Genomic DNA, 23086 nt, shown 5'->3' with positions numbered 1-23086 from the left:
CACCTGCTCAACTGCCAGTTTGTAATTTCGCTGCTGATTCCCTTTGTCATGACCACGTCGTTGTCTTCGTTCAAAAGGGGGGAAAACACGTCGTTCTCCGATCATCTCTAGTGGGCTTACAGTAGCTCGTATTTTCAATTCTTTTGCAAAAGAGATTACAAGAAGGAGCATATGCCTTGATAAACTTCTATTTCAGTAGCTGTGCTGGAAAAACATATTGTAGAAGGTTATGTCAACACATTGACAGCAAGTTATGGAGAGTTTGCTAAAAGGAATTTTGGCGTCAAACTACGTATCCATTATTCTAAAAACATTTTCAAAAACAAACACTTAGCGCCTGTAGGGCAAATTTTCTTTGAACTATCTCCTCTGTTCGATGCGCCTCCCGACCTTATTAGACCGTGACAATAGTCGCAGTTCATCGGCAACAAATATCAAAAGAAATGTCATTCGAGTGGTTTTCCTAGTCAGGGACGAACTTTTCTTTTGCCATTCTTTAAAAACTAAGTACATGCTAGCTTGATCAGCACACTCAAAATTGGTGGTTGAACTGTGGCTACCCAATGTTACCCGTACTACATGTTGAATACGGAAACTCTCCAAATCAACGTGGTCAATTTGCATTGCGCTATCCATAAACTAAGTCTTAGTTTGGGATGGTTATCGAAGGTTGTTGTACCTCCTATCTATTAAAAATTAAATCTTAAGTTTGCTTATTGTGTATTTTATTAAGATGTTTTTTTTTCCAGTGACAACCATATTTGATCTTAACGTTCATCTACTAGTGTATTGCGCCGTTGGTACCTCAACCGAACGGTGTCGCCAACTTGTTTCTTCCCGAGGAAGAACTGATGTGATATGGCGACGTTGTTTGGAGGAGGCATGGCACGCGATTAAAGTGGTCAAGCGTGACTGGTGTTAGGTATGAGCTGAGGCTCCCTTCTGGGCTTGTTAATACCTAGTCAGTCTTGGCTCTAACTCGCGCCGTGACATGGTGTACCCACACCGAACCACAGCATTATCCAATTGTCGAGTCCCCATCACACCACGTTACTGTGGCGCCTTGTGTTGGTCAAGGAGGATCAGAGTTATCCTCGTGCGGTTTAAGGTTAAACTGATGCGTGTTGGGCACTAGTGCAGCCGAGAAGGAAGCAACCGCGAAAACGCAAGCCCTTTCTCCCTGGTCGCTGAGGAAGCACCACTGTAGATCCATAGCGTGGTGGGTGTATAGAAAAGGTAACTCCATAGAAGGTACAGACACGGACTATCTTATCATTTATTCTTTCTATCTTATACTTATCTAATCGTTTATCATTGAATTTCTTATTTATCTTATAATTTTTTATCTATCTTTTTTAGTATGAATTTTAATATAAATAAATATCGTTATAAAGTTTGTATTCACATAGTCTGGTGGAATTCTTCGCTGGCGCCCTGCGCTGGTCAATCAATCCCGCGCGCAAGCGGAGGCGCTCAACAGGAGATGGGGGCCCTGGGGTTTGGACGGCGCGGCGCGGCCGAACCGAGGCCCGAGCCGGCGGATCCCCGCGTTCGCTCGGCGGCACCGCGCGTGGCGTACGCGTCCAGTCCCGTTGCGGCACCGCCGCTGCCACGTCCGGATTGCCGGTCGCTTTCTGGGTTTTCCGCGGTTGGCAGAGCGGCTCGGTCGTTTCGGTTGTTCGTTCCTTCGTTCCATTGCGCTCGATTTGCATCGTGTTTATCTGTCAACGCAAGTGTCAAATTTCTCAACCAAAAAAAATCAGCTTAAACAAATGGCAACAAAAAACTATAGTTCTGTGGAGAAACAGGTTCAGAATTCTAGTGGTTTGCTTTCTTCGAGCAAGCTCTTCATGGTGACCATAGAAGCTCATGTCGCCATCCGGTGACAAAGGTGTGAAGAGGGGATATCTAATCTTACCCGCACCGAAATCCCCAGAATATAATCTGCGTTCTGGAAAGATCCGGCCGCGCCATTGACGTCGCAGTTTTTAGTACGAAAACGATGAACAGCTCGTATACCTATCAAGCCGAGCAAACGATCAATGGGACTCGGAGGGTAAACTCAATCTTTTGCCCAAGTGAAACAGAATGTGTATTGTCAATCCCGATAAATGCACAATTTGAAGACATGCCTGCATGGCACTCCAATGTTAAGGGCTTGTTCTTTGTTAAATCAGTTTATAAATTGGAAATCCAATTGTGGGATAAACTTTTGCAGAGAGATTCTATGACTTCGAAGGGAGATAAAAGTACCTAATCAATTTGGACAAAAAATATGGGATATGCAAGTGCCAAACAAAATAAAGATGTTTCCATGCTAACACGATATGTCTAATATGCTGCAAATTGGATGAAGATGGGTCATCTTTTCTTAAAATGCAAATGGGTGAAAGAAGCATGGAGAAGAGAAAATATGGAGGAAGTTTGACTAAAACTGCTAGATTGTGAATCAGCGAAAGAAATGTTTAGAATTTTATGGACTCTAGAGCCAGCAATACAGATGAAAACTTGCACTCTGTTGTGGGTCTTGTGGTCGGCAAGAAACAAAATAAACTTGAGAGAGAGTACTAGAGAAATAATGATGCAGTCAACCATCGTATTGCCTACCTCTTGTTAGATTTTAACCAGCTGAAAAAGAAAGTTCTGAGCCCAACCGAGAAGCCAAAAGCACCATGAAAAGCACCACTTATCAGGCGCTGAAAGTAAATATTGATAGCTCCTTTAATGAGGAAAACAAATCAGGAGGATGGGGCTTTGTAGTACGTGATGAGATGGGCGAGATTCAAGTAGCTGATGCAGGAAAAATCAAAAGAATTGGCAATGCTTTCCATGCGGAACTGAAAGAAGTGATGATAGCTCTCCGTCAGGCGACTATCTGTGGTATGACAAGAATTATTCTTGAGTCTGATGCGTCGAATCTCATTGCTGCTATGAAGGAAACTAGTTTTGATCTTTCTTCTCTTGGTGTTTTGGCGATGGAAGCGCGAAGTTTGCTACCGATACACTTCACGGAAGTCAGGTATTGTACTGTACCCGTGATTATAACTCAGTATCAGATGCTTTAGCAAAGTATGATGCTAGTCTAGTTGAGGATTATCCTCATCTATGGCTCAATCATTTCCCATATTTTATAACCAGTCCTGTGGCCAGCGATTTAGCTGAGCCTAGGATGTAATAGAATCTATTTTCCACTTAAAAAAAGCCGAGCAATCAAACAGTTTCCAGGTTAGAGAGGCCGACAGACAAGTTCTTATCGAGCTACTACTGAGGACAAGAATATTCTTGTGTCTTGGATTCTGAGATGCATTAGCGATTTGGCATCAAATATATACTGATTTTGATCCCTGTTTTAAAGAAAAAACACCCATTCAGTGACGCTTGTTTGATCAGCTCATGGATTACACTGGGAACGTAAGGTTGTTGATGACAAAATCAACAGAAAAACGGTTGATTCTTATGCGTGCACTGACTAATAATGTGCCGAAAGCTCAAACTTTTGAGGAATTATATGCTTACAACTTAACCAAACCAGTACTTTCTCATATTCCTTTGCCATCTTTTGCTGCCTCATACTAAGTAGTTTTACTAAGCTACGGCGAAATGCTGTGCTATTTCTGTTCATACCAGGGACTTCATAAGCTACGGTCGGGAAACTTTGATGCTAATTTCTTAATGCAGAAGAAATTTTGCAGTTGGTTTTTGTTGCAACACGGATTGTTATTCCGAAATCAGCTCGTTGTGATTTTGTTCATGTCGATTGTACTAGATTTGGAAAAGTGTATGTCTAGCATCGATTCCCATTTGCACTAATGCAGGACCACACGTCTAGCTTTCCGCTGGTTTCTCCAGCAAAACAGAGCAAGCTTTGCAGCTGGAATTGCACTTGGACACACAGGAAAAGCGTCAAATGCACCGGAGCTTTTCCTAACCTAAGATTTTCTCATAGGGTGATATTGTACGCTGCAACAGCTGAACACAGTAGCTTAAAGGAATACACTTGGCAGACTGAATCCAAAATGGCCGTCCACTGACGAGCTTTTTGAAAGATGGCATACCCGTGAGCTTTGACAAGAATATATTCGCGTTCGGGAACCTAGAAACCGTCCTGTTGAGCCACGCACGGTCCAGAATTGTTAAGAAGAAAAGGGGACACACTTAATTGCCTTGGCTCGACGACCTAACATGATGTGTGAAGGATCGTCAACATTTGCACAGCATTGTTTCAATGAAAGCATGGTAATTTTCTGCAGTAATTTCACTTCAAAAGCAGACCTTTTTAACTTTAGATGTTACTTAGTCATTGGATCCGCCTATGTACGGGTGTCAGTCAGGAGCTGCGGGAGGTGGCCGATGTGCATGACGTTGGGCAGGCAGGCGCGCGAGCAAGAGGCGAAACGCGGAAGCAGGATTTTCGTGAGCGGAACATATGCGAATGGAGTAGTAGAGATTGAGTGGTATAAGGTAGGTAATTTCTGCGAAGTTTAGAGGTAGTCTGTAGGACTAAAGGTAGGATATACTGTCTGGTGCGAGAATCACTACGTATTTTTTACGTAATAAAGAAGAAAATGACAAATTTCTCATCACGGGAAGGAAAGAGCCGGCCAAATTGAAGAAATATTGGCCATCGTGACTAATACAAAGTGGACGAAGTCCTCAACTACAAAACACGCAAAACTTCCTAATGAAAAATTTAAATCACTGATCGGTGATCAGCGACAGAAGAAAAATGTGACCACGCGTAGAGAAAATAGGGACCGCATTCGATCATGTGTACCATACTCTCGTCATCAGAGGCTCGTAGCAACGCCTGATAGACGCGGCAGACAACATTAGCTGTTAGGAGTCGGCAGTGAGCTTTTGCTTATTCTTCATCTTGCTTTTATTCTGTTCACCATGACCAGTGAGCAGCTTAGTGTAGTATATTCTAAAGAAGCCTTTCGGCAGAAGAGCAGAGAGATGCCTTCTCCGGAAATGGCTTCAGGCAAACGCAAGGGATACCAGAGGCAAAGCTGCAAAAGCCTTTCAGCTAGGAACAGAACGATGGTGTCAGTAGCAGGCAGGAAAATGGTAGAAGTTAGCACTTAATCCATCAGAGGTAAGCAGGTCATAAGCTATTCTGGATAAGCATCAAATGACAGATGAAAAAAAAAAAGGTAAAGAACAAAAAGTTCATACGATGGCATTGCATAGTCGCATGTGCTAATTCGGATCAGTTCAGGAGGAGCTGCGTCATGCATGAGACCTAACCGCACAAACGCCGCTGTGGAACAGTATAGGTTTGTGACGCTGATGCAACACAGGGCGTCGTTACTTTCTTGTAAAGGGAGCTCGTCGTGTTTGTGTTGGCCAATGTCACATGGTTACTTCCAAGCCTTTATCCGGATGTGCTCACCTGAATGAGACATCCAAAAATGTTGAAGACTGAGAATGGCTGGTAGTGGTGAGTGCGAGATGGATTGGGGGGTCTTTGTGCAGAAAAGTTTTCGGCTTGCCTACCGTAAAAGTCTCTAGGAGCAAAATTCCAAATGAGAGTTTTGTGCTGTTGCCACTATTCTATTGTTTGATTTAATCCAAAGCAGAGTTCATGTGTTCTCACTCTGTCTGTCTCCTTTTTTTAGAAACTGCGGCAGGAGCTCTGCCGTTTTTATTAGACTAGAAGTAAAATTAGTTCAGAAAAAGGAGAAACACGGAAAAACTCGAAGAGAGGGGAAAGATCGACAGGTCCCTCCCAAAGAAAGGCCAGCGAACTCAAATTAGAAAGCTACTAAATGTGGCCTGAAGGAAGTCTACTGGGGAGGCGTCCTACGCTGAGAAGGTTCCCAGCAGAAACGGCAGCCATAAATAGCACCCAGGAGTGACATGAAAATCCACAAGCAGCAGCCAGTAGCGACCTGAAAATCCACCTCAACCTAGCAACAAAGCCCTTCGGAACTCTTCAAGTTGATCCAAAGTGCTTTGAGCCACTTGCGGTGCGTCTGAAGATTTGTTTTGGAAGATTCTTCGATTTCTCAAATGTTTCACCAAAAGGTTATAACCACGCCATTGAAGTCTCTTCGCAGCTGCTTGTCAATGTTCTTTGATGCTGCCTTCCTCCATCCGTTCAAGGTCTGGAACTGAGAGAACGGTGGCATTCCAATTAAATTTAGTCTTTGAGAGATAAGCCTCCACACCTCCTTGGTAAAAATGCAATCTTTACATAGGTGTACAGATGTTTCATCTTCTTGATTGCATAGAGTGCATGTATGATTCCGGAGCCAACCTCTTTTTGCCAAGTTGTCTGTAGTAAGAATTTTGTTTCGCAAAAGTATACATGAGAAGAGTTTGCATTTTTGTTGAGTTTTGGCCTTCCACACTTGTTGCATGTTGTTTTTTTTATAGCCCCACAAACTGAATTTTGTATGCACTCTGAGCAGAGTATCTTCCATTTGTCGTCCATCTCCAGGTTAAGGAGTCTTTTATACCTGGCCATAGCATCACGTCACGGAGCTCTGTCCACAAGCTGACAATCTGGTGAAGCTCTTAATCACTCCTTATAGGCTCAAGATAACCAATCCATCGTTGATCCGCAAGGCCATCCTTGACTGAAAAGTTTTTCCTTCTAGATTTTGCATAGATAAGTGGCGCGATGTTTCTTGGTGCCTTTCCTTGGAGCCAGCTTGAGTGCCAGAAGCTCACTTTTACACCATCGCCAATAGCTACTATGGTTGATGCGTGAAAAAGGTCTTTGTCTCCATGATCACAAGGCACTGGAAGGTCCTTCCACAGTTTATCTTCATCTTGCCATTCATACCAAAGCCATCGTAACCTGAGGGCTCTTGAAAATCATTGCATATCTTGCATGCCTAACCCTCCAAGATCCTTTGGCTTAGTGACGGTCTCCCATCTTACCAGACAGTGGCCTCCTGCAACCTTGTCTGGTTCCTCCCCTCGCTAGAGAAAACTGCACCTCAAACGGTCAGTTTTCTTTGAAATCCTTTTTTGAGAGGCAAGACAGTAAGGTGATATGTTGGTTGTGCTGACAGCACAAATTTAACAGAGTTTCATGGCCTGATAGGGAAAAGAACTTCCCTTACCAACCTGGCAGCTTATTGCTTAATTTGTCAAGGAGAGGTTGTACATCAATTCTTTTGAGTGTTCTTGTATGGATCAGAAGGCCAAGGTATTTGCATAGGAAGGCCTCTACCTTGCTAGGAAAACCTTGTAAAATGGTTTCTAAGGGGAGCTCGCGGCTTTGGATAGGATAAATCTATGTTTCACTTAGGTTTGTCCCAAGTCTGGAGCATTTTCCAAATATGTCCAAGATCAGTAGTATAGCTTCCAACTCCTTTCAATCAGGGTTCGCGAAGAGGGCGGCATCATCGGCATATAGGGAGTATCTGAGCTTTGCCTGTCTTAGGAGTAGAGGTTTAAGAATTTGGACTTGCTTCACTTTGGCGATCATCCGTTGCAGTGTGTCAATAGTCAAAATAGAGCATCGGTGATAAAGGATCTCCTTGTCGGAGGCCACGAGCATGTTTGATCAGTGGCCTCAGGATTCCATTTAGTAGGATCCTCGATGAAGAAGTGGCAAGAAATGCCGAAATCCAGTTTATCCATTGCCTTCCCAAACCAAAGTTATGTAAAACATCAATCAAGTAAGTCCAACTCACTGAATTGAATGCCTTCAAAATATCCAGCTTAATAAACAACGTTGGGCGTTTTCTTCTGTGCAACTCCTTAATCACACTGTTCACATACATGTAGTTGTTATGGATTGTGCGTTTCTTTATAAATTTACTTTGGGCTCTCAACACCAGAACATCGAGGTACCGTGCTAACCTATTGGCTAGCATCTTGGTTATTATCTTCGACAGACTGCTAACAAGACTGATCGGTCGATAGTTTGAAACCTTTGTTGGTTACGATTTCTTAGGAAGGAGTATGACATTTGCAGTGTTCACCAAATGCAGCTTGTTGGATGAGAACGTGTTAGCAGCATCTACAAGGTCTTCACGAATTACATTCCATCATTTTTTGTAGAAAATGCCAATATACCCATCGGGGCCTGGGGCTTTTCAGGGTGAGATGAGATTATTGTATCAAGAAGCTCTTGTTCACTTAAAGGTGTCTCTAAACTGGACAGATCGCTTCTTTGGTAACCAAGTGCAGTCCAATATAAGGCTAAATACCTCGGTTTGTTGGTGCCAGCTGATTAACAAAGTGGAGATGTATAACGGTTTCTTTGTCTTTGTGCGTTATAGCAACTCTATCAACTGTGTGGAGTGCCTGAATGTATTTCTTGCGTTTTCTAGCATTTGCCTTAATGTGAAAGAATTTTGTGTTTGCATCTAATTTCTTTATGTGAACCCATCTGGAATGGTGTCTGGCCCTAGTCTTCTCCAAATCCGCGAGGCCCGTAAGCTTCGTTTTGAGATTCTTCTTGAGCTCCAACTCATCTTCATAAAGGTTTTGGTCTTCCTGCGCTGCATCCAGCCTGAGGATCACCTCTCGTGCAATTGCCATCCTTAGCTTAAGATCTCCTATATTTTTCTTTTTCCATATTGTTAACACCTTGGCCATCCTGTTTAGCTTGACATGGAATCTTAGAATTGCATCGTAGACCAGCACCAGCTTAGCCAGGCCTCTTGAACAATCTCAAGAAACCCAAGTATGTTGACCCAGAAGGACTCAAAACGAAAGATCGAAACTGTTGGGAGTAAGGATTCCCCAGTTAAGAAGAGTGTTGTGTGGTCTGATTCATTGGAGGAGAGCGCTTGCAAGTATGACGCAAAGAAACAAAGCTCCCACTCTGGGGTGGCTAGCATTATGTCAATCCTTGTCTGTGTTGCGCGAGCTTGGTCATTGCTCCAAGTGAACTTGCGGCCATGGAGTTCTAAGTCTCTAAGCTGAAGATCATCGATCAGCTTACGGAAGCGACACATCATTGACATGTTTATTTTCGTGTTGTTCTTATCAGCCGTGTTGCTTATGAGATTAAAATCCCCTACGATCAACCATTATGGCCGCATCAAGTTTTTTAGGAGAGAGAGTTCTCGCAAGAACTCGATCTTCTCATAGTCCGACTGAGGGCCATAGACAGAGGTGATGCTCCAAGCCACACTGTCAGCCAACATTGAAATGGTACCTGAGATGGTGTGGTTTGTGTGGTGTTGATCTATTAGTGTGAAGAATTTGTGGTTGCAGGCAAGCAGAATTCCCCTGCTAGCGCCCTGAGCTTGGAGTTCAGCAAAGTTATCACTGAAGTCTGGTCCCAGGGTCTCCACTATAAGCTGATTGTTCCAAGATTGCAGTTCAATTTCCTGAAGACAAACAATAGTTGCCCCGTGCAAGGTCACCAGGTTCTGGACGCTTGCTCTTTTGGTCCGAGCATTAAGCCCGCGAACATTCCAACATAATATGTTACAGTTTCATTGTGACATAGGCGATAAGCAAAACGACACTCGAGATAACATAGGTGGGGTAGCCGCTTGATGGAGCCGTCCTAAACACCAAAGCATGAATGACATCGCAGCATGGCGGGTAGCTGGTACACATCTTGTGAGCAGAAGTACAGACACAACGGCGACTTGGAAAGGGTCTAGATGAAGTGAAGAGCGAACACGACAACAACTGGGCGGGTATACTACAGATCAACAAGCATGACATGATGAATAACAGAGATTGGTGACTTGGACTTGAGTCGGCAAACTACATCACGCAATGTCGACCTCCCCTACCGGCGTCGAGGAAGGAGCGACCCTGCCATGGTTCATCTTCTTCTGCTTCTGGAGGCCTTTGTCCACCAGCTCCTGGATGACCTCAATCGCATATTTAGAAAGTGGTTGGGCAAAGCGCTGCATGTAATATGCGCGAAGGTCAGAGATAGATTGAACAGTAGGTGAAAGCGCCCCAAGTTTCCTTGCTAGAATGTCTTTGGCCATTTGCATATGGTCTTTCCCTGGCGTGGCTTTTCTTGCAAGACGATCACTTCTTCTATTGGATTGAGGTGATGCGGCCGTGACTAGGTTCACGGCCGGTGAGTTAAGGATAATATGTGAAGGCAGAGGCCGAGTAATGTTGTCGATGAAATTTTGTACCTCATATGTTTTTTGTTGCCTACTGTCTGGAGGCGTGTTGGTGTAGGTCGTCGGTAGATGCACTTCTTCAGCACGCTGTTCAGCGTCTGTCTGCTCTAACGTGGACTCCACCTGCGTCCCCGCGCAATCTTCGAAGTTTGCGATGGCACACAGAGTAGAGTCGTAGCATATGGGTATTAGGGTTTGTTGGTGTAGATCTTGCTGAACCGGGAGTTCGACTGTTGCAGAGTCGTCGTTGTCGCCGTTAACTTGGAAGCTTGTGCATTCTGTTGTTGGTTCATCTGGATCTGACCGTCAGTTACTTCTATCTTCTTTTCTCATTGTTAATGACGAATATAATTTTTTTGATGGAATGCAGTGCTGATGACGAATATTTGACTTCCTTGTTGGCACGCCCAAACATGTTCTGACTTCAGGAGATGCAGCCCAGCTCTTTGTGTCCCAAATTGACGAGCCAAGCCCATTTGGACCGAAGCACGGGGGCCGAATGCACGACATGCCATTCCATGCCTTTCTGATATTTCTACGCTGGGCCACGGCCCAATGCAAAGGAAAAAACTGGTTTCTTCTGCAAGCAGTGAACACTGTCCTTTGTAGAAGCGATACATCTCAAAAGGGATCTTTGTTTTTTTTGAAAAGGCGATAGAAAGGATGCAAATCAACCGGTGCACGTATAGGTTCTCTTACTGTAAAGCAAGTTGGTTTTTACAACTTTTTTCGGTAGGCCGATGTGCCGACTGCTCTTATGTGCATTGCACGCTTAGCAAGTCCAATCTGCCATGCCATGGCCCACAGGGACGAAGTCGTAGCCTCGGCTAAGTCCATTTCTAATCATATTTTTTTATTATTTTGTTCACTTTCTGATTCTACTTTTCGTTCTCGTTCCTTTTTATTTCCTCTCATCTTCAATACTTTTTTTAAAGGATTCTTGAAGGAAAAATAATATCCTTTCGTGAAGGGATTCTAGACCATGACATGAATCGGCTAGAGATGATCTAACGTGACGATGCGAGCTTTCTGGCATGGTTTGTTTCCTCTTAAGGTCAGATCTGTCGCGAAGCTCAATCGACGTGGCAAACGAAAGAGGAGGCAACTAGTAGTAGGGATTAAAATTTAATAAAATTTTATGCATTTTGAAAATTTTGAAAGAGGATGGAATATCTAATTTCGAAAAATGTAGGATTTACAGAGTAGAGAACGAAAAATGACGTAGAATTTCGGTCTTATTACCGATAAATGATAAAAAATATAAAATAAAATTGAAATCGCTGAGTGGTGGTACCAATGAGCTGTTTGGTGCAATGGCCGAAAAAGCAAATTCCGGACATTATATTCGATACCCATCTAACTACAACTACTGTATAAAGTGTTGCTTTGCGATTTTGGATGGGTTGAAAAAGCTTGATGTTGACGCGCTCCTCGAAGGTGGAGTAGGCGCTGATCGCCATGGCGAGCTCAAGAGTAGACAGAAGAAAAAGGATAAGAGCTCCATTTGACATTGCTGTTTATGCATTAAAACTCTTTGATGTGGAAATCAACGTGTCGCAGTCTCGCAGATTACTAACGGGATCAACTTAATGAGTGACTTTGCATCCGTTTTTTATAGTTAGAGGTATAAGCGAACGACTTTGAAGTCGAAGAATATTTCCTAAAACAAGCAACAATGGACGAGGTAAACATCAAATTGTTCTTTTACCCATCTCAATCATACAAAACCAGTAGAAAAACCATCATGGAAGAACAATCTCACAGAAAAACCACTAAAATTAGTAAACATTTGGAAACCAGCAAGAGCAGATTTTCGTCAAAAATTCCAAAGCAAATCATCAGCATGTACGAGCACCCACCCCGTGTGGACCAGCTAAATGTTTGGCACGCGCACATCATACCCAGTAGGGCTATCTACTGAGCCGAGCTCAAATGAGCATGTCATCTCAAGATTAAATTTGATAGAAATTCAAGTCAAGCTTGATCCAAACTAAAGATATGTTCGAGTCTATAATTATACTTGAGCTTGATTTGTTAGGATTTTGAGTTGAGCTACAATCGAGTCTAGAGTGAGTCGAGTTTGAGTAACTCACGAGTCTCAAGTTTTTTTATAGTTCTATCTATAATCTATATATGTATATAGTCACGTGACTTTAAGGTTAAACTGTTGAACATTGGGTTCGATGATGATGTTAATAAAATAAACTCGGCTAAAGTGAATGAACACCAACTTTACCTCAATGGACAACAGTTAGAGTCGGTGATAGATCCAAAACTAAAATGACCGGATATCCTATACATGTAACTATGTATGTTCGACTCATCCGAATATCCTATTTGTTCAGATAGTGAGTGTCACATAGGTCTAATATACATAATGGATCTCTAGAAAATGAAAACTACCCGGTGTCCTATACACCCCTAACTTTTACATAGCTCCGCCCCTGGTTAGAGTTAGCTGAGCTATTCGAGCACGATAAACTCGTGAGCTTATGGCTAGCTTTAAATTACTTATTAGAGTCTCAAGCCAAATTTAAATTAAAACTATAACCAGTCGAGTTCAAGTAGCCACGAGACTCCATTTTTTTTACCGTCCTAACCCCAATGCCCACTGCCTGTCTCCGCGGTTATTTATTTTTTTATTATTTTAGCCGATGGCAGCATCTCAAACGATAACACCCGAGCTGCTGTGTCAAAATGCCCCGTCTTCGTGCCAAAACTTCCCAAATGGCAAAAAAAAAAAAATTGGAAAAAACTTCCCAAATGGCAAAAATATAGGGCTGGATTGGATTGAAGCCGACTCGTCTTGCTAAAAAGTTAATATTAATATTGACTTCACTCCACATAGTCGTTCAGATGGGACGCTAAGAGCGGGCTCGTCCCCGCCCCGGCCCCCACACCCAGTTTATTTTCACGTCTGTATTGAGCAGATCTCATGTGACTAATTACTCCACTAGGGCAGGTATGGGCTAAACTAAATAGAACTTAAGGTTATCTTTAATAGATATTTTAAAATTTTATTCTTTATATTGCTATTATAACATCTCTAATATTATTATAGTATTTTTTTATTTTTTATTTTTAACTGTTACTTTATTTTCTATATTTTTATTTATATTTATATTTTCAGATCTACCATCATTTAATGATAAAGGAGGATGGAGGGTGAGCAAATTTGAGACACACCTCTCTCTCGGCATTCCTGTTACATCACTATAGCACTCGAAGCTGTCACGGACGGTCGCCGTATCGGCCACTGTATCAGTCGATACAGTCACCGCTGCCCGTCTCCGTGTCTCGGAACCAGAATCCCCTCGAAACGGAGAGAAGCCAGCCGAGCCAATCGTAAATCTCACCACCCTTTCCTCCCTTCCACCTCGCGATCTCTCCGCCCCGCCCCGCCCCGCCATGGAGGTGTTCTACTACCTCGTGTTCGGCGCCCTTGCCGCCGTCGTGGCGGCGCTGGAGCTCGGCAAGTCCGGCAAGGACAGCGTCACCACCTCCCCGGCTTTCAACTCCTTCAAGAACAACTACATCCTCGTCTACTCGCTCATGATGTGTACGCCCCCAGATTCCTCCCTCCCCAGCCTCAAACTCCCGTTGCGTTGCGGCGCTGCCTCCTCCAGATCTGGGGTGGCGGCGCAATGCTGGTGGGTCTGATGGTTTCTGATGGCGTTGTGCTGTGGCGAATGGTTGCAGCTGGGGACTGGCTGCAGGGGCCCTACGTGTACTACCTATACAGCCAGTACGGCTTCGACAAGGGCGACATCGGCCGCCTCTTCATCGCCGGGTTCGGGTCCTCCATGCTCTTCGGCACCATCGTCGGATCCCTCGCAGATAAGCAGTGCGTGCCCCCTTCCGTGATGGGTGAAGTGCGTTGATTTTGTTGTGTTTTGGTGGGTATGGTGACGAGGTTGGAGGGTTTTGGGTGTTCAGGGGGCGGAAGAGGGCGTGCGTCACCTACTGCATCAGTTACATCCTGAGCTGCATCACGAAGCACTCCCCCCAGTACAAGATTCTGATGATTGGGCGCGTGCTCGGAGGCATTGCTACATCGCTGCTCTTCTCGGCGTTTGAGTCGTGGCTCGTCGCAGAGCACAACAAGGTAGCTGCCCAGATCTATCTCCCCGTGATACATATACCTTGAAGATGTCTTGCTTTAGCTTTAACCCTAATGAACTCTCCTTTTGCCTCCTCTTTGGACTGTTTTGCTTTCGGTTATGTGTATATCTGTGGCCAGTAACCGGTATATAGGTTGACTGAAGCTAACTAAATATAATGTATTAGGGAGGCTTGACTGTTAGTACAAGATAGCTTATATATAAAATGACCTTTGATGTATACAAAATTGAAGATACCTGGATTAAAATACAATTACGATGATCTCGTGAAGTCGATGCATAATAGAACACAGGAAGTTCATCAGGATCTTAGACTTGCTGGCTCATCAGCAGTCCATTTTTGTTTGATTTCAAGCCCTTATGTTGGCAGATCTGGACTATCTGGTGTTCCCATGGCATGGCCAGAACAGGCCAGCAATTAAACTGTGGCCCAGTTCAATTTAATTTTTATCAGGACGATGGATGACCCTGCTGATAATTAGCCCATTTCTGTATAAATTAATGGATATGTACGGATATCACGAGAAGTTCATTTTCTGCATTTCAATGCACTGCACTGTTCTTTTTTATTACGGTCAACATTGTACTTTAAAAAAAAAATGATGAACTAATCACGGCATTATTTTTCAATACCTTCAGGGAGTTCCCTTTTATTATTGCTGACAATGTACAAATTTATGTTGTTATTGTACAGAGGGGATTTGATCCACAATGGTTGTCGATAACTTTCTCCAAGGCTATATTTCTTGGCAATGGTTTAGTTGCCATTGTCGCTGGGCTACTTGCAAATTTTCTTACTGATAACATGGGTTTTGGCCCTGTGGCTCCATTTGATGCTGCTGCTTGCTTCCTAGCAATAGGAATGGCAATTATCTTATCATCATGGAGTGAGAACTATGGAGATTCATCTGACAGCAAGGACTTGATGACCCAGTTCAAGGTTGCAGCTAAGGCCATCGCTTCAGGTAGATTTAGCCTGTCCTAGCATAGGAACTGGTGCAATAAATTTTTTGAACTTAACATGGACAATGAAAGTTTGCAATCAATGTGCTATAACTATAACTTATGCATCAGTCTCCTTGTACCGTTACTACTTTTATTTTTTACTATTACTAGTATCTTTATTATCATTATTGTTTTTTCATCATCTTTTTAGTTGGATCTTGTGGGTTTCATCTCTAGCCTACCCCAACTTGTTTGGGACAAAGGCTTTGTTGTTGTTGTTGTTGTTGTTGTTGTTGTATTGACAATGGAAGGACTTCTCATGAAATTTCAGATGAAAAGATTGCATTGCTTGGAGCTATACAGTCATTGTTTGAGGGTTCAATGTACACTTTCGTTTTCCTTTGGACTCCTGCTCTGAGCCCAAATGATGAAGATATTCCTCATGGCTTCATATTTGCTACATTCATGCTCTCCTCAATGTTGGGTAGCTCAATTGCTTCTCGTCTATTAGCTCGGAAGCTGAAGGTTGAAGGTTATATGCAGATTGTGTTTTTGTTATCAGCCTTTACTCTTTTCCTCCCAGTTGTCACCAATGTAAGTCTGTTGATTACAACCGCTTGTATTATCTCCTTCTCTCTCTCTAGAATTTGGACATTAATATTGCCTTGTTATGTTTGACAGTTTCTAGTACCTCCCTCCTCGGAGAAAGGTGGTAGCATTTCATTTGGAAGCTGTCTACAGCTTCTTGGTTTTTGTACATTTGAGTCATGTGTTGGCATATTCTGGCCATCAATCATGAAGATGAGATCTCAATTTATTCCTGAGGAGGCAAGAAGCACAATCATGAATTTCTTCCGCATACCACTCAACCTGTTTGTTTGTGTGGTACTCTACAATGTGAGCAACAAACAAACTGACAATTAATTTCCAGTTTTATGTGTTTTTATTTACTAACCATGAAGGAAGCCGTAAACTCATTCAGGCCAAACATTTGGAGAAATAAAAATTACACTAAAAGTTGTTATACTAACACGTCTTGTCCCAATAATATTTTTCTTACAAATGTTCTGCAGGTGAACGCATTCTCAATCACTGTCATGTTCGGCATGTGCTCCATTTTCCTTTTGATGGCAGCAATCTTGCAGAGGCGGCTAATGGTTGTCTCTGACCTTCACAGATCAACAAGTATGTTCATCTTGTTCTATTTTAATATAATAAAGATCATTTTTCCACCTTTGAATCAGAATGTAGGAATTCTCAATTGCTAACTATGGGATAAAATTTCCTGCAGAAGCAGTAGAGATGACTGTAGAAGATGAGCCACTGAACCCTTAGAAGGCACCAGGACCATAGAAGTGAATCGGACATCAAAACCGCCCCAATCCTTAAGTGGTTTCCACCAGGCTGCTGAATAAGATCGACATCAGCAGGTTGGAACAGACCTCAGTTTAGTCACTGTTTGTTGGGATGGTGTTCCCACAGTTTCCAGTTTTTGTCAGGACAGAGAACATGATCTAGCGAGTCTCGACTCTTGAGCTACACACAGCAAAGTAGATCTTGGCATAGCTTCCCTATTTTTTCTCTCCTTTTCCCCCTTTGTGTTTGCTGATAGGCTTGATATTTGTATTAAAATCCTAAAAGTGTCTTGGCAGAAGCCTGAGCCTGTATCCTCCGTTTTGGATGCAAACGCTGAGTAATGTAAGAAGACGATTGACTCCATCTTTGTGTCACTAATCAATGATCATCTCAAATTTTGCTGCTACGATTTGCTGATGAAACGTCTTCCACTGGTACGGTGGTTTCGTTTTTGAGCTCAGATCCTGTTTCTTTGAAGATACTTTCTAAGAGGTGCCGGTTGCTCATTGAATTTTGCATTGTTTTCTCTCTTTTTGGCACAAAATATACCCAAAATTCGTGGTAATACAAGAAATTTCTCATTTGGTTCAAGCAGCCTGTCGTTGAGCGCTGTAATTGCTTGCCTTGAATTGATCATGGATATAGTACGCATCAGGAAGTGCAGCCCGTAATTTCTTCGTGGCGCATGGATTTTATCAGCTGATAATGGTACGCACGGGAATGAAGATGCAGACGTCCAGCCTGCCTCCCGAGAGCCGTGTTCCATCTTTTAAAACCAAGTTAGTAAGTTCCATAGCCACAACATAAGAACAAATCTTCCATCTCTGAACTACCACACAGGCTCACGCGAAGAATGCAGGTACTGAACCTGGGGCTGGGGGGTTGCGAAGAATGCAGGCTCACAGTGGTTTTCATTGCACTTAAACAAAACTATTTGCAGGTACTTAAGTCGTGGAAATAGGATGCTTCTGTTCTTCTTTCGAAGACATTTGAGGCATAACTGTCGCGAACTCAAATTAGCTTAGCAGTTACAAACTCATTCATAATCGCAGTCTAAGACATTTGAGGTACAGCAATACCCCGATTCACATACTAATATCATCGGATGGCAGAGAAAGAACACACAGAAAACATATCAAATGATCAACCGATCTTTATTCGACACTGCACCTTTACCTCAACATAAAGCACAATGGCTACTTAAGCAGAACTAAACTGCATGACCAAGTATGTTTCACAAGTCAACATGGCCTCAGACTCAAGGATCAGCTCTTATTGCTCAGCAACACCAGCAAAATGCATGTTATTAATACATTAATCATGATGTTACATTGCAATGCAGGTCAAAATTCTCCATTTTGATCGTACACATATGCTTAAGTGACTAACGTACCATAGATTTATCATTTTGGAGAAGGGAAACCCCTTCCCAAATACAGAAGCTAACCTGGAGACCATCAGATAAACAAAAAAAAAAAAAAAATGGCGACGGATTGATTCCATGTGGCAGCGCAGAGACATGATCATATGGCAGGCACGTATCGCCTGGCCAGCTGCTTGCCTGCCATGGCGGCGCCAGCGAGGACCCCACCGACGGCGCCCGCGACGGCAGCGGACCGCGGCCCGTTGGTGGCGCGGAAGAGCGCGCCGGTGCCGAGCCCTGCGGCGACGCTGTTGATCCAGTCGTCGCGGTCGCGCGCGGCGACCATGGCGCTCTCCATCCCGGCGTACATCAGCCCGATGACGCCCAGTCTGTTGCCGAGGCGGCGGCCGGAGCTGCCGCAGGCGTTGAGCACGCGATTGGCGCGGATCTTGGCGGTCTCCCCGGGCTCCGCGCCCGCTGCGGCGTCGCGGAGGCCGAGCGCGGCGCCCCCCACGGCGCCCGAGAGGTACCCGATGCCCGTGTAGAAGGTGAGGTTCTCGCCCCACGACCGGCGCTGCGCTTCGGCCTCCTCCTGGAAGAGGAACTCCGGCGAGGTGGGGAGGTCGTAGAGGGTCTTGTAGGGGATGCTGAGGTCCTGGTACGGGTTGTACAGCCGGCGCCCGGCGGCGGAGGCGTCGGCGCGGTCGTCGGATCCCGACGCGAACAGCCTCGGGTCGGCCATAGCGGCGGCGGGGGCTAGGGTTTAGGGCGCGCACGGCGGCGGGAGGTCCGGGGGCCGGGAAACTGTGGAAGGAACTCGCTTTAGGTAGCCGCCTTTTGCGAAGACGTCCCTAGTGGGAGTGATATTGTATTGGCAGCATCTAGAACACTCCAGCTGGGCCTTTTCTGTAGTAGATATTTTTTGAATGGTTCGAGAAAGAGAGAGGATTTTTTGGATGGAAGTAAAAAAAAAAGGTGCTTATGCTCATCAAATCATGAAATCGGCGGAGAACATAATGACCGATGATCCTGACATCCTAAAAAAACGAAGATGCCGATCGTTTTACACGCAACAGATCATCACGTATTTAGTTGGGATAAACTCCCGCATTTCAAACACTATAATCGTTAAGTTTGTTCATATCGTGCTTAAAACACTATGTATCTTCCTCTTTATCCACGTTTGTTCCAAAGCGCTCTAGTCGGATTGGCCGCCTTGCAACTTGCAGAGTCGCAAGCGGATGAAATTATGAAAACCTAGAACTTTGCCCGATGGCAGTTAGCACGTCGCCACTAGGCCTGAGAATATGTCCGAGAGAATTTCTTTTTTTATGTTCCAACGATTTTTTTTTACAGTTATGTCATTAAAAAAAATTTAAAATTATTTTTTAGATGAATTTTTTTTTCGTGATTTCATTCGAAGTAAAGTTGTTAGAGATGAAAGAAAATAAAAAAAAATAAAAATAAAAATGAATAAAAAAATAAAATAAAGAAAATATAGTTAAAGATGTTCTTAGCATTTTACGGACCGAGCCAACAGAAAGCACCGAGAACTGGCCGACGTATACAGAACTCGGCCCTACTCGTAGACTGGAAAGGTCGCCGGTCACCACCAAGCAAACCGGCTTGTGCAACGTACATCGCCGTCCACGAATCCGTCGAGTCCCCGAGCTCCCAATCGCCGTCGCGCGTCACCGAGGACACGTCAAATTTACGTGGAAATCACACGCACGTTCCGCGAAACTCCCCTTGGAGACGACGACCTGCATATTAATTCACACCGCACAACGGCCAAGACAGGCAAGCAGCCGTATTGACGAACAGAAAAAATCCACATCCTTATCACAACCGTTCTATTTATTTGTATTAAAATTTATATTAAAGATGGTATGTGAAAATAAATTATTAAAAAATATAAAAGAATCAAAAAATAAATAAATATAGAAATCTACGATCAAAATAAATCTCGCGTGCGCAAAGCATAAGATAGTTGCATTTCTCTATGTTGACTTGCGCACTTGGCTTTCCCCCATTGTTTGCTTCCAAGGCAAGCAAGCAACCCCATGAAGAAGGCAGTCAATTCGTTCGTTAGCTCACCCCGGCGCATGGTGTACCGTATGGGCGGCATGGAGTGGTCGTCGCTGCCGGCCGACCTCCTGCTCGCCGTCTTCGCGCTCCTCCCCTCCGACGCCGACCGCATCCGTTTCCGCGCCGTCTGCGCAGGGTGGGCCGCCGCCGCCGCCGCCTGGCGCCCTCGCCCCTGGCTTGTCGGCTCCTGCACCGACCGCTCTGGCCGGGGCGCCCACGCCATGTCGTCCTTCTGGCTCTCCCCCAGTGGTAGCCTCGTGTCCTTCGCCGCCGCCGTGCCAGCGGGGCTCGAGTACCTCTCCTCGTCCAATGGGTACCTCGCGCTCTCGGACCCAAGGACCATCCCCAAGGCGATCGTGCTCGTCAACCCCGTCACCGGCAGGCGCGTCCCCCTCCCGCCCATCGGGTTCTTCAAGAAGTGGATCGACGTGACCACCGTCGTGCTGTCAGCCGACCCGGACACGGCCGTCGGCCGCTGGGCCGCGGTGGTCGTCGGGTTCCCGACGACCTGCCTCGCGTACTACAGCTCTGCCACCGGGGCGTGGACGCAGCTGGACTTCAGCGTGGCCGGCTACGCGGCCGTCGAGCACTACAGGGGGCGGTTCTACGTGGCCTTCAAGTCCCAGATCTGCGTCTGCGAGCTCGACGGTGACGCGCCTGCGGTCATCCCGCTCGAGCATGTTAACGCAGACGGCGACGACTCGGACGACGAGAAGGTCGCCCGCAGCGGCAGGCGCGTCGTCGAGACGCATCTGGTGGAGTGCGACGGCGAGCTGCTGCTCGTCTCGGTGCTCGACGACGTGGTGCACAACTCGGACGACGATATGGGCTTGGGCCTCGCCGTCGACGACGATGGCGACACCGGCGGCAGATGGTACGCGCCCGTGGTGGAGGTGCACGGGGTGGAGTGGCTGGGGGACGGGACGGTGCGGCTGGTGCGCAGGGTGGACCTCGGCTGGCACGCGCTGTTCCTGGGGCGGAACCGCGCGTTCGCGCTCTCGCCGGCGGAGTTCCCCGCGTGCCGCGCCAACTGCGTCTACCTCGTTGACCGGCAGGGCCACCCCAACGGGCTCGTCAAGGTGGTGGACATGGAGAGCCCGTGGGTGCGCAGCGAGGAGACGATCTTCCCAGTCGACGGCCGGCGAGAGTCCCCTGCGGCAGGGTGGGCGCGCCGTGGCTGGTTCTTCCCCAAATACTAGTCATTGTTCTTAGGGACCGTTTCCATCCATACGATCTGCATCGGACGGACGAGATTCTTTCTTCGACCTTTCAATCAATGTGCACTTTTCTTCTCCGTGATGGCAACGTCGCCCACCCTCTTCCTGCTGTCTCCCTCGGCTAGCTCGCCGTCACACTAAGATCCTGTTTGTTTCAATTTTGGATTGTTTCAACTTCGGATTCTGACTTTCAGTTTTTATAATTCGAAGTTGAAACAAACAGGCAGTTTTTTGTTATAGTTTTTTAAAATCTGCTGGTTGGATTGTGAGAATCTGAGAAGCTAGTTTTTCTCAGCTTTTGATAGATTGTGAAAGTCTATTTTACTAAACTGTTTATTAAATTTTTTTAAATCTATATTTTAAAAGCTTTTCACAATTCAACTTTTATAAACTATTTTTCAGAATCTCTAGTTGAAACAAACAGGTCCTAACCCCTTCGTTTTTTCTTTCCCACCACCGACGGGGTATTCGTTTTTTTTCGCCATTGATGATCTGTAGATTTAAGACGGTTTGTATGTCATACTCAACCGTAATTGTCATTTTTTTTTACGGTAGCAACTCAATGATTATCTCCGCCACCGACACCTCCCCGCGTGGGTGCAGTACATTTTCTCTCCGTGGAACGCGACGCTCTCGACGCTCCGAGCATTCAACATATCGTAGAATGTCCAGGCGGCCAAACGAAGAGCTCGTGCCAGTGAACTCTAGACTGAATCGCGATCGCCATACAGGCATCCATCCCGACAAGCGACAAGGCCATCGGGTCGCCGGAGAGGAAGACCTGGATCACGGAGTCTTGGCACGGGAGCTGCTCCACCAGATCTAGCATGCACCTGGCACCTTACGAGCCCTGAGCAATTTTGGCGTGTTTTTTTTACTGATTTTTTGGGGGATTTGTGATGGGGTTTCTGTGGATTTGGTTGTGCAACTGAAAATGCACTCATTCTTAAACGAAACTGGGTCCAAGTGACGGAGAGCAGATCAGCGCTGTTCGGGTGCGGCAACTACTCGTTGAACTTGAGCACGGCAGTAACTGTACCGGGTTACTGCTCTGCTCCACGTGGCTCAAAATTATTTTGTTTTTTTTACTTACTAGTTTCACGTAAGAGCGTTGCAACGGTATTATAAATTTATATTAAATAATATTGTAGACTGAATATCTGGTTCTTGTTGTCATATGTGGTACCCACAGATGTGAATCTTCTTGCACGGTAGCCCAAAGGCGAGTATGGTGATGGCCGAGGTGATGAGAGAGGACGTGGCGTCGGTGGCATCGGTATCGTGGCGCCACACGCAGACATGTTGCATGCCTAATTTGCATGGTGAACATGGTGTACATGCATTCAATTGTACATCTAATTTGCACACACATACACTCAAGTTTTAGAAAAACATAGAAATTATTAAAAGTTATTGTACATATGGGCTCTATTGGGCTCAATTTTCTTTTTCTTTTTTCCCTCCCTTTCTTTTCCCTTTTCCTCGGCCGGTCAAAATGAGCACTGCCCATTCTTTCCTCTCTATCTCCCTTCCTCCTCTCTCGGGCTGGCAGACCGAACGGGCCGACCCAATTCCCTCTCCCTCGTCCCCTCTCTCTCTCTCCTTCCCCCACCCGACCCTCTCTTCTCTCTCGTGCGGGCGGTAGCTAGGGTTGAGGGTGCCGGCGACGGTGCCATCGTTGACCGGGAGCAACAAGAGGGAGGTGAGCTGGCGGATAATAATCCTATGTTCTGTTTATTTTGTATCAATTTGAGCCTGTTAAAGTAAGTGTACCTAGTATAGATGGATCTAAATCTAGTCGGTGACTTCTTTCTTAATTTCTGTTGGCTTGTACGGGCTTGTAGAACTTGTATCGTTTGTGACGACTCGTTTTGGCTTGTCCTCCACAGGGCCATTTGGTTCTGTATATATATATAGGGGTATCGTACATCA

The 23086-nt window shown here is 45.2% G+C and overlaps 3 protein-coding genes across 3 annotated transcripts; 2 read left to right on the top strand and 1 right to left on the bottom strand.

Moving 5' to 3' along the window:
* Nucleotides 1-13281: 13281 nt before the first annotated feature.
* On the top strand, nucleotides 13282-16892 carry LOC133904094 (uncharacterized). Its single transcript, XM_062345577.1, has 8 exons — nucleotides 13282-13623; nucleotides 13764-13908; nucleotides 14001-14169; nucleotides 14880-15150; nucleotides 15462-15724; nucleotides 15812-16027; nucleotides 16204-16315; nucleotides 16422-16892. Exons 1-8 carry the CDS (start codon nucleotides 13473-13475, stop codon nucleotides 16463-16465), a joined length of 1371 nt encoding a protein of 456 aa, XP_062201561.1. The 5' UTR covers nucleotides 13282-13472; the 3' UTR covers nucleotides 16466-16892.
* A 977-nt stretch (nucleotides 16893-17869) lies between these two features.
* Nucleotides 17870-18729, bottom strand: LOC133902890 (mitochondrial import inner membrane translocase subunit TIM23-2-like). Its single transcript, XM_062344213.1, has one exon. It carries the CDS (start codon nucleotides 18589-18591, stop codon nucleotides 18010-18012), a length of 582 nt encoding a protein of 193 aa, XP_062200197.1. The 5' UTR covers nucleotides 18592-18729; the 3' UTR covers nucleotides 17870-18009.
* A 1073-nt stretch (nucleotides 18730-19802) lies between these two features.
* Nucleotides 19803-21231, top strand: LOC133904013 (uncharacterized). Its single transcript, XM_062345501.1, has one exon. It carries the CDS (start codon nucleotides 19913-19915, stop codon nucleotides 21134-21136), a length of 1224 nt encoding a protein of 407 aa, XP_062201485.1. The 5' UTR covers nucleotides 19803-19912; the 3' UTR covers nucleotides 21137-21231.
* Nucleotides 21232-23086: the final 1855 nt, after the last annotated feature.

Source organism: Phragmites australis, chromosome 21 (assembly GCF_958298935.1).
Source record: "Phragmites australis chromosome 21, lpPhrAust1.1, whole genome shotgun sequence".
Lineage (NCBI taxonomy): Eukaryota > Viridiplantae > Streptophyta > Magnoliopsida > Poales > Poaceae > Phragmites > Phragmites australis.
This window is presented reverse-complemented; position numbering and strand designations above follow the sequence as displayed.

What these genes read in the sequence shown, in the direction of transcription:
- LOC133904094 (XM_062345577.1), top strand. Translation starts at nt 13,473, where the DNA reads ATGGAGGTGTTCTACTACCTCGTGTTCGGCGCCCTTGCCGCCGTCGTG. An exon ending in TCCTCCCAGTTGTCACCAAT is followed by an intron (nt 15,725 to 15,811) that starts GTAAGTCTGTTG and finishes TATGTTTGACAG; the next exon opens with TTTCTAGTACCTCCCTCCTC. An exon ending in TTTGTGTGGTACTCTACAAT is followed by an intron (nt 16,028 to 16,203) that starts GTGAGCAACAAA and finishes AATGTTCTGCAG; the next exon opens with GTGAACGCATTCTCAATCAC.
- LOC133902890 (XM_062344213.1), bottom strand. Translation starts at nt 18,591, where the DNA reads ATGGCCGACCCGAGGCTGTTCGCGTCGGGATCCGACGACCGCGCCGAC.
- LOC133904013 (XM_062345501.1), top strand. Translation starts at nt 19,913, where the DNA reads ATGAAGAAGGCAGTCAATTCGTTCGTTAGCTCACCCCGGCGCATGGTG.